Genomic DNA, 11,432 nt, shown 5'->3' with positions numbered 1-11,432 from the left:
AATTAATGTACAGTTCTTCACATATCAATGAAATGTACTAGGCAGTGATGATTATGTGTGAATGTGTATACGAATGCATGCATGTGTGCCTGTATCAATATATTTATGTGTTTGTGAGTACGCCGGATCTGGCGACAGTTGTTTGTGCCTGGGTGCATGCTTTCATTTGTGTATGATTATTGCATATTCAAAGAAGATTATTTGTTCTATAAATATGTAGAAGGAACACTTTGTCTTCCATGAGGGCAAGAAAGTTTGTGCACATGCCTCTGTGTGTGTGTGGATTCCTTATACAAAAGCATTATTGGTTCCTTACACATGCAGAAAGAACACTTGGGCATTCGGGAGTGTAAAAAGGATGGGGAGCTTTTGACATGGAACGATTACAAACAAATGCACTTCACGGATCTGGTAAGAACATTGTAATGTGGTCAATTGTCTGTCATATCATCACTCATTGATAGAGACCAAAGCACTCAATACATGTGAATCATAGGTATTGAAGGAGACACTACGGCTTGCGAGTATAGTGCACTACGTAACACGAGAAACGCTCCAAGATATTCAATTTCAAGGTAAAAAATTTCGACTGTTCCAATGTTCCTCGATTTTTCTTTTCATTGGTATGACAGTTATATAGGATGGTGTTAACAGTAAGAATTTGCATTAGATATGGTCATTCCGAAGGGATGGATGGTGTTGCTTAATTTCTCTATGGTGCATCTCAATCCCAACTACTACCCTAATCCCCTCAAGTTTGATCCATGGCGATGGAAGGTGAAGGAAGAATCTAGACCTACATGTCAAATATATCTAGATTGATTTGTTACATGGACACATCACAAATTATCTGGATGCATCATTATGTTTCAATTTTGCAATTGGCCCAGGACATTGCCAATAACAGTCCTCACTTGTTAATGCCTTTTGGTGGAGGAATTCGAAGCTGCCTTGGTTCTGCAATGGCCAAATGTAAAGTTTCAGTTTTCTTACATTACTTGATAACACATTACAGGTAAGTGATGAAGAAGAAATTCTACAAAGATCTTTTCATTTGATGTATTGGGCAAATGTAAAGTTTCAATTTTCTTACATTACTTGGTAATGCTTTACCAATATCTTTTTATTTGATGTCCCACTTTGTCTTGTTTTCACATTGCAGATGGGAACGAATAGATAACAAAGATGGACAACTTGATGAGGTGTCTGGACTCACATTTCCCACAATGCGGAATGGCCTACGAATAAGCATGGAACCTCTCTCTTAAATTTTTCTATCTTCAATATATTCAGCATGTCTTTGTATCATTCGAAAGTTAGGCGGTAATTTGTAAACCCCTGGTATACTTGAATCCATTTGTTTTGATCCAATCATGAAACAACAATTTGGTATTGATGTGCAATGTCTACAATTACAATTTCATATATGTCTAATGTCAATGAAAGAATAATCAGTTTTATCTCGTATATATGTCTGATGTCAATGAGAATGAACGATCATTGGTTATTTCATGTCTATATCAATGAGAAAAATGATATTGACAGCCAATCATGGTTATTTCATATGTCTATCAATGAGAAAAATGATATTAACAGCCAATCATGGTTATTTCATATGTTTATCAATGAGAAAAATGATATTAACAGCCAATCGTGGAAAAATGATATTTCATATTTAAAGTAAATGTCTACATTTACTTTTAAATATGAAACTCAATTAAATATCAACGCCAAATTATGTCCATTCATAGTGTATAATGTTAGTTCATAGGAATTGTTACAATAGCTATAGAAAGGACAAAGAAATAGAAATGCAATTCATCATGAAACATAATGGGCGTGCTTGGATATCAAAGAAATTGTTGGAGGCTAAAACTACAATGGATGAGCTTTGTCAAATTTGAGATTTATTTTCTTTATGTTTCTCTCAATAGTTTTTAAGTTGCTACACCCTTAGCAGTAAGCTACGTTTTTTGTAAGATTTACATTTTGGTTCATATCTCAAATATTAGACGTCACAATGGATCTTAGGCTTTAGCTATGCTTCTCTATAAATGCTTCTTTTGCTTAATACTTACAAATTACAATTAGATTTTTAGTGGTACGTTTTTAAATCAAATGCATAAGTAGTAAGTTTTTAAATCACTGACAATTAATTTCTAAAGTGTACGTAAGGGGTTTTGCACATCCAATTTGTAGAATGAGCATCTTACCCCCTCTCAATTAACTTGTTTTTGGAAGTACTATTCCTTACAATCAAACACATGATGCCCTCAAGCCTCTTCATTTCTCTCTAATAGTCACAAGTATGTTAATTCTTTAAACGCCCTTGGATCATCAATATCTTTCCTCTTGATTAGCAAAAGGTCATCTTAGTACCTATTCTGAAACCTTTTTCCGAATCATGCAAGAGATCCTAAAGGTCTACAAACAATTGGCATCCATGTCATGTCAAGTTATCACCTTAAGTTCGTTTGGGCCCACAATCAAGACAGTTCCTCAAATTAATTAATGATATCTAATGATAATATACTTATCAATAAGCCTAAATGCATGTATAATACCTTAGGAACAATGTCCAAGGCTATTCTTGGTTTACATCAATATCTTTTGTCTCGATTAGCAAAAGTTCATCTCAGTACGATTGTGATACATTTTCCAAATGATGTAAGAGTCATAAAGGTTTACAAACAATTAGCACCACTGTCATGTCAAGTTATCACCGTAACTTCGTTTGGGCCCACAATCAAGACAATTCCTCAAATTAAGTAATGGTACCTAATGATAATATACTTATGAACAAACTAAAGGCATGTATAATAATACCTTAGGGACAGTGTCCAAGGCTATCCTTGGTTTACATCTTCTCCATAACAATAATAAAATCTCAAAAAACCTAGTATGGTCAAGAAAGGGGGCAAACCTCACTCACATTCTTGAATGCACAAATTACATGGCTCATGCAATCACATTGGCTACACTACGCTTCCATGAAAGGCAGAAATGTAGACAATTCCTCACTTCAGGATGAACTATTTAATATGATAAAATTGCCAAAAGAAGATAAACATTAGTATTGCGCGGTACCTATCCATCAACATATATCAAAACATCTCATCACATATATCAAATACCACATACTTATCAATTTTGTAAGCCATCAAATAAAAAAATGAAGTGCTACCCTCAAAACATTTTTTTGGTATTTCCTCATAAGAATCATAACCAAGACCAAATCCCCTTACATTGTCTTCAAAACACCTTATAGACCACTTGGCCCGCCACATATTAACCTTTCGCAAATCATCAATGACAATCATATAAATGTTATATATAACTTGGAATAGTCTCAATAAGATTTGCTTCCAAGTATCAACAAGGATTTGCAACATAAGAACGCCCAAGGCTTCTTTCTTTACTACAGATGTTTACGGTTTGGGGGGTTTTGGGTTTCTTAGTGTTTTGGTTATCTAGGGAATTGGGCATTTTATGGTGTAGGGCTTCCCAAGTGACTTTTCTTCAATATTTACTCTGATTCCATGTTGATATTCTTGTTGTTGTTGATATTCTTGTTGTGTTTACGATGGGAAGTAAAGTGATACCATCACGCAACACATCATAGTTGCATGAATTTGCACTCAACAGGGGCAGGCCGTTTCGAATTCCATGGTGAGACTCTTCTTTTCAAAGGTTGTAAGAATGAGGAAACCAAAAGCTGATGTTTTTTGGGTGATGCTATGGCCAAGGAATCTGTGAAATGTATACATCCTTTGCACACTTTGCTTTTGCATCCTCTTTTATGGCCTTCAATTTCACGTGGATACCGAATTGTCGGTGCACCCAGACTATCAGGGAGCAAGCAACTGCATAATGTACCTGTTATGGTTTAGGCTTTCAGGTTAATTTGAAGCTAAAACAGATGTTTAAAAAATAAAACCCCATAAAACTAATCTAATGTAATAGGGTTTAGCTTGTATCCTTTACCACTATTTGTTTTGGGTTAGTTCAGAGCTAAAAGTGTTTAGAGGCCAGAACTCCATTGTCACTAACTTAAATGTAATCTGATCAAGGGTTTAGGGTCCTCTCAGAGCAGAATATGCTTAGACACAAAACTTAATTCCCTGGTAAGAGAAGGTTTAGTAGTTTGTAGCCGAAAGTGTTTATAGAGTAAAAAAAATGAAACTCTGTTGCCATTAACCTAATGTCACATGGTTTAGGTTTAACTTAGAGGTATAAGCGTTCAGAGACTGTATTTAAAGTCCAACGAAATCTACATTGCCCATAACAGTAGTAAGGTTTAGGGTATAGGATCATTTGAAGTTAAATTTATCTAGAGGTCAAATTTAAACAGAAAACAAAATATACATTGCCAAAAATCTAATGTAGTGGGTTTAAGTTTACTTCCAAGATAATAAAGGTAAGTGATAAAGAGACCAAAAAAAGGTATCCAATTACCACTAACCTAATGTAGCCAGACGATTCACCCAAGCAGGTATCGGAATACCAGTCAACCTAACTGAAACATCGTTGCAGAAATGGTTGCAATTCTTCGCCATAAGATGATAGGTGTCACCATTATATTCATTGGCTATACGAACCATAAACTCTCGGAATTCCTTGGAATCAAGATCAATTGTTCCTAGTTGAATAGACTTCCGAAAACTGAACCCGGGACAGCTACGAGGTTCGACCTCAAACACGCCACTTGAAGAGAAATCATGTGCTCCAAATGCATACTCCACACCGTGAGCTGAAATGAAAACAACAGTATAATATGCATTAGAGCATCATGCATTTGTTTATTCAAGGTTTTTGCTCGATTCAAGTAGATTAAAATGCAACCCTTGAGAGCCTAGTTATTCAAGTAGATATCAATTGGCTCATGGCCAATTTTAGGGCATAGAATGAAAACCCTAAAGAACCTAAAATAAAGACACCTGGAAACTTTTAGAGCATAGAATACCATCACAAAAACCAGAATCCACAATAATAGACGCCAGACAACAAGAAGCTACACAACACAAGAGATTGTGTATGTAACAATCTCAGTGCATCAGTTCATTGTTTTATCCGAGATATAAAGGATTGACTGTGTCATTAAGGCAATAGTTTCTCGCCCAATTCTCTATACAAGTATATTTTCACCCATATCATCATCATATCTTGCTTAAAATTGTGCATTTTAAATAGTAGTGCTATATCTCTGTCCTTCAAGTGAGATCAACATACAAGCAAATCTCTTACACACAGGAAATCTGCCATAATCTACTAATATTCTTGAAAGATATACAAAAAATGAGAAGCAAAAGTAGATTAGAAAATTCCAAAAGAAAACAAAGAAAATGTAAAACAGAACACACTGATAAGGAAAGAAACAGAGAGTAAGTAAGAAACGAAACGCCGAAAATGCCAGAATGTAGCGCCAAAAAATGCAAACGTAAAAAGAAGATAGAAAATATGGAAATGCCAGAAGGTAGCGCCAAAAAACGCAATAAAGAAGATAGAAAATTCGTAGTCATAGAGAAGACGCAATGTAAAAGAAAAAAACCCAGAAATATGGAAAAAAATCAACACTCGAGAGAAAATAATTAAAAAGTATAGCATAAAATCACAGAAAATGAGAGAACGGGTAGAATCATACAGAAGGAAGATATGCGATTTACCTTCAACAGCAGAGTGGTATATGCCAATCCCAAACCAGTAGAGATAGCCGTTCATGGGCGTCAGATCGTATACATTGAGATAGATCGGAACTCCTGCTTTCTTCTTCCTCCCTATTAATCTCCTCAACATTTTTTTTTCTTCAAATTCTCTGTCGAAAAAACCTGACTCTCTTTCACTCCCTGCAGAAAACCCTAATTATCTTTCACCCTCTGCAGAAAATCCTTGTATTCTTTTTTTTATCTCTAAGGAAACCCCAACTTCTCTTTTTGATCTCTACAGAAAACCGTAATTTCCTTAACCTCTACAAAGCACCCAAGGTTAGGCGGGTTAGGCTGAGAAGAAGAGGCTCACGAGAGATCAATGCAATCCATCTTCTGCTCTTGTGCGAAAGAACCCACACTAAATGTGGAGAGGGGGGGGGGCATTAAAGCTAGGCTCCTCAAAAATAGAATGAACTTTTGACGATGAGAGAGACAGAGACAGAGACAGAGACAGAGAGAAGGAGGGAGGAGAAATGTTTTTTAGGGTAAAAAGGTTATATATAATTAGGAGATAAACACACTGGCTTTGGTCTAGCAGAGATGAGATGAGATGAGAATAGAAAAGAAGAGACAAGACGGACGGACGGTAAGCTTGTCCGGTGAGTCGTCCAGAGGCAGAGACTACAAGGTCATGGGTTCAAGCCATGCATTCCGCAGCACTAGTAGTAGTAGTAGTAGTAGTAGTAGTAGTAGTAGTAGCAAGGTCATGCATTCAACCCCTACATTGCACCCCCTAGTAAATCTATAGGGAAAACCTTATAGTGTAATAAAGGAAGCACGAATCTCGGGGCTTTGAAACCCAATGCAATGGCCTTTATTAAAAGAGACAGAACACATAATATCCTTTGCACTGTATATATACATAGCTCATAAAAAGGATCAACCGCGAACAAGTGTATTTTATTAACGTGTGTCATCTCATCGTCTCTACCAAAGCCAGTGTAGCTTGTTGAGACCGAGACAATACATCCATCCATTCTTAATGACTTGTTCTCTCGCTTGGGAATATGAGAATTATCAATCACTCAATTGACGTGAAGAAAAGAGTAACTTTTGGTCGTATCCCAACGCCCAATAGAGAAGAAAGAGAGACCCCACTCCTCGCAATATCTATGAGATTTTTTGTCATTCTTAACTACTATCCAACTATATATTTATTTTTCTTAGGTGCGTTATTGTTTTGATCAAATCAACTCATGTTTGTGCCTCGAATCATGGCCTCGCAAACATTGACATTGTTTCTACATTTCTTCTTCTTTTGTGTTGTGTCTCATCAAAGGACCATATAAGCTTACATGTAATGCAATGTAAATATAGCATCATATATTCATATCTATGTACGTATATGGAATGTCCCTATGCAATGCCCATACATACAATCAAAGTATAGGGCCAAACATTTGAACGTGATTATCATTTCTTGTGTCTATGTTTTAGTTCTATCCCACTAGTATACATGTTAGTCATGAAATAATTCCATAATAACAAAGCAAGCTCGTGTGAAGGCACTAAGTATGCAAGTGGTTTATTAGTTCATAGTATTAGAGGTATTGCAAATTTGCAAGCAACATAATTATTTTACATATGGAATAAAGGAGCTTAGAGAAATCATTAAACTAGTATTTTTGGGAACGATGTAAAACTCAAAGGGATTATAAACAAGTTCAAAGAAGAGACAATGGAAACATTGATATACCCCTAATTGCATTAATCACACAAATACACCCTAATTGTATACTTACTAGGATATTCCTCAATTTTTTGACATTAACAAGATGTTGGTTGGTTGTTTAGATTAGCAACTAGGTTGATTTTTTTTGTTTATGTTGACTCAATACTAATAAATCATTTACTTATTTTCTAATTATTTAGTTTCACTCATGGTGATTAATAGGTTGACTGTTTAGTTTGTGCCTAATAAAATATTTAAGTGACTGATAACTTTAAACGATAGGCATCCCTCCACGGTTGCAAAAGTCATGGGTATATTGGTACCTTTAACTATATACAATTATTTAATTCAAGGTTCAAGGTAAAGACTTCAAAAAAAGCCATGAAAGTGCCAAACTTCTTCTTTTTTAAAGAAAGATGCACCTTGGTATATTACTTGAAAATCGTATATGGAGAAAACTGGAGACATTTCATCTCACTTCTATTGTATAAGAATCTGATCAAACAAACGATGTCATATATCAAACAATTAGAACAATACTATCAATTATGCAACATAAAAGAAGGTATGGCATAATTCCACCTTAGACCAACAATTGTATTCGAAAATAAGTGAAGTCCTTGTCATCGGTCCTTAAAGGCCACTTCTCGTTGCCACTGAACATCATCCGAATCTTGCAAATAATCATATTGACCACTTAGTGTGTGGACAAATAAATCCAAAATTCAATAAGCATAGTGTGGAGATGTATGTGAACATCGTTAAAAACATAATCACATCTTGCTTTCCATATTATCCAAAGAGACAACGACATAATAGTACACCAAATAACCAAAATTTTAATCTTGAACCATCGAATAAAAGAAGGAAATGAGTTGAGAGAGAGGTGTCCAAAGGAAAAGAAAGACATGAGAAGCACGCGTACTTTCATACCTCATAACATCTCCATGGAGGACACCCCATAATATTGCACCCCGAGAGAAAATTGAACGAGAATAATGTTGTCTAAGCAGCAAAAACAACTTATTCCAAAATTGCTTGATCTTGGGACATAACCAAAACACATGCAAAATAGATTCAATTGGTGCACCGCAATGCATTCCACAAGCATATTGTTGATGTTGCCTCAACCAATCACCAATAGGAAGAGCATAATGAATTAACAACCAACGAAAGCAATTAACTTTTTTCAACAACTGCATACTCCACAACCATTTCCAAAAGTTTGCAAGTTGCAAACTTACAAATCCTACTCAATTTGCAAGAGAAAGAATCTATGGAAGATATCACAGGCAATTTCAACAATCGACAGATGGTTACTTGACACCATCAAAAGATAATTTGATATTAGTATCATCATGTTTACGAATTCTGTAGGGAAGTCAATATGTGCTCTCTACGCTTTTTGCCCATGTTCTTTTGTTGAGGAGAAACCATTGTAAGTACGTTCTCCAAATGATGCAAAATAGTTTCCCATTACATGCTCTCCAATTGCACTTTATTTAGGCATTGTTTAACATTGGAGACCAATGTAAGGGGATAAAAACTTCTGCACGATTTCTCTTTTCCTTTCCTTCTTAGGAAACATGATTTATGATTTCTTAAAGACCTCTGGCCACTCTCTCATAGAACTTGCAAAAAGGAAAGTGGCTTTTCAATTAATTGAACTTGATCGTCTTTTTCTTATTCATTTAATTTGAATTCCACGCATAATGAATGCATATGCCCTTGTTTTCTACTTGGCATTCATCAAGTGTCAACTTCACCTTAGATTGGCTAATAAGTGGTATACATCCTTCACATCTCTTGGAGGCTTACCTCCTCCCAAGTATTGTGACGGTCATAGTTGTGGAAGGTTTGGACCAAAATGAGTTAATGGTCTAAAGGTTTGGCTTTGTTTGCTTCCTTGATTGTATATCTTGTGGTTTTACATTGCCACTCAAAGTTATACTAATCCTCCCTTATGTTGTTACGAACATTTGTTTGAGAGAGAAGTGACACCAAATTTGCTTGGCCCTTATGTGCCTGCAATGATTGTTTTTTTTTGCAATCTACATGATGAAAACAAAATGTTGGTATCTTGTTTGTTTATTTGCAATGGATGACATAAGGTTCATAGTACCCTCCTATCTAAACAAGGCCCTTTTTCTTGGTTTCGTCGAGGGCAGAAGCACTAAATTAAATATGCAATCGACAAGAAAGGGCCTTGATGGGTACTCAAAATTATGCTCTATATTTACTCTCATAAGGTTAAACAACGTATGATTTTAGGAGCTATTGAAAATGATGTCACACTTGATCTCAAGGTGATCAAATATCAGAGGATAAGTAGTCTAGCCCCTCCCCTCATTTATATTGCCCACTTCCCTTGAATGAAAGGGGAGAGTGTAAAACCCTACACACGTGACACTGGGGCAAGAAAATAAATAAATAATAGTAGGATAGCATTTAATGGCAATGCCCAATGAGAGGTACATGATATCCACTTTCATAATAGAAAAATGAAAGGAAATCTAGACTATCATATTTTCAAGAAAACTCGAAGGATAATGAAGTTTTGTTCATCAACTAGCATGTGCTTAATGGTATGTTGATTTGATGTAACTCCCGAGGTTGTATTCTTCCATTATGATGGATCAATAAACTCAACCAACATTGTCTCATCCAACAATTTGCATATGCTATGTTTTTTCACATTCAATGTAGATGAATGTGCATCTATATCGTTGTTTATTTCTAAACCTAAAGTGGAACTATAGTGTAAATCCTAGTGTCATTGCTAAATCATGGACTATACTTAAAGAGTTTACACTCACAATAGTGTACCAAGAACACGTAAGATATTGTCTAGAGACCATAATTGGATAATGGTGTATTCATTTTCTATTATATAGCCCAAGGTTAAACAATAGTAATATGACATCGACCCATCACCACCACTTAAATGTGAAGCTTTGAACCCATTTAAAAAATCATTGTTCCTAAAACGTAAATACTAACATGATGAGCATGCTTCGCATTTTCAATAACAATAGATGAGGGTTTCTTGATGGCTTGTATACGAGAACCTTAAAAAACAACTTGTATATGAGAACCTTCAAAACAACTACTAGGGATTGCACACACCTAATTTTATGTATGTATGCACGCATGTTTATTTATATGAGAAAGAGATTTTATGCCTTATATTTTAGGATCCTCAACTACTTTCCCTCACTTAATACTCTATTAGCTTATGTTAGTGAATATGAGATGAGGATTTATTTTTATTTATTTATTTATTTCCAAAAAAAGGGAGATGAAGCTTTAATAATAAGGCAACCTTCAACAACTTAATAAAATTTTGTAGTTGTGTACAATAAGCAACCTTTGTTTATGTTGGCATGGGGACATAGCTAATTATTCATGGACATATCCATTTACTAGCAATAAATTCAATATTTTCCAATATTTTTGTGTTGTTAGGTAGACATATAATTTCTAGTTCAGGAGACGTTTTCACCTAGGTCGTTCCCCAAAATTTCTTTCTAAGTTTATGGGTGAGCTATGAGAAATGAAACAATCACATAAAGTACTTTTTTTTTTCCAAAACAATATTCTTCATTAGTATAAATTCTTCATACATGAGAAAATGATTAGTCTGACAACATCGTAGAAGTTGTGGCCGTGATAGGCCAATAAAAAACTCAAAGACTCAAAGTAGAAGACTACAAAGAACGGTGGACACACATACATGACTCTTCTTCCCATCTCATGTGATCATTGGCTAAGACCCGATGTTCCTCCATCTTCTTCCATTCTCGCATGCTGATCAGCATACCAATAAACGCTCATCACCATGGCTTCACAATATGTTTGATCTTTATCTACCATGGTTGTATGACTACAAGCTTTCCAACCGGATTTGCTAAAACTCCATTTCTTCTCATCTGGCCATACCCTGCAAATGTGACAGAATTAGGAGAGAGATTCTCTTCTTTTGCATCCACTCAAAAGCATTAAGAGTCTACTCTTCAAGCTCCTAGTGCACATAATCTGTAAACAATGTATTCCAT

General features: G+C 35.4%; 2 protein-coding genes across 2 annotated transcripts; one reads left to right on the top strand and one right to left on the bottom strand.

The window, feature by feature from the left end:
* The first annotated feature begins 276 nt into the window (after positions 1-276).
* On the top strand, positions 277-1,399 carry LOC147848940 (cholesterol 16,22-dihydroxylase CYP90G4-like). Its single transcript, XM_087337946.1, has 5 exons — positions 277-411; positions 497-575; positions 671-777; positions 891-1,015; positions 1,163-1,399. The coding sequence occupies exons 1-5, from the start codon at positions 319-321 to the stop codon at positions 1,266-1,268; spliced, it is 510 nt and encodes a 169-aa protein (XP_087194072.1). The 5' UTR covers positions 277-318; the 3' UTR covers positions 1,269-1,399.
* A 1,926-nt stretch (positions 1,400-3,325) lies between these two features.
* Positions 3,326-6,136, bottom strand: LOC147848939 (deSI-like protein At4g17486). The gene is made up of 3 exons (XM_087337947.1): positions 5,664-6,136; positions 4,463-4,750; positions 3,326-3,876 (listed from the first exon to the last, which is right to left on the bottom strand). Exons 1-3 carry the CDS (start codon positions 5,791-5,793, stop codon positions 3,617-3,619), a joined length of 678 nt encoding a protein of 225 aa, XP_087194073.1. The 5' UTR covers positions 5,794-6,136; the 3' UTR covers positions 3,326-3,616.
* Positions 6,137-11,432: the final 5,296 nt, after the last annotated feature.

Source organism: Azolla caroliniana, unplaced genomic scaffold (genome assembly GCF_043228905.1).
Source record: "Azolla caroliniana isolate FFs.n. ecotype wild unplaced genomic scaffold, voAzoCaro1.0.p SCAF_170, whole genome shotgun sequence".
In the NCBI taxonomy this organism is placed as follows: Eukaryota; Viridiplantae; Streptophyta; class Polypodiopsida; order Salviniales; family Salviniaceae; genus Azolla; species Azolla caroliniana.
Note: the sequence above shows the minus strand (reverse complement) of the source record. Positions and strands in the feature narration are given on the sequence as shown.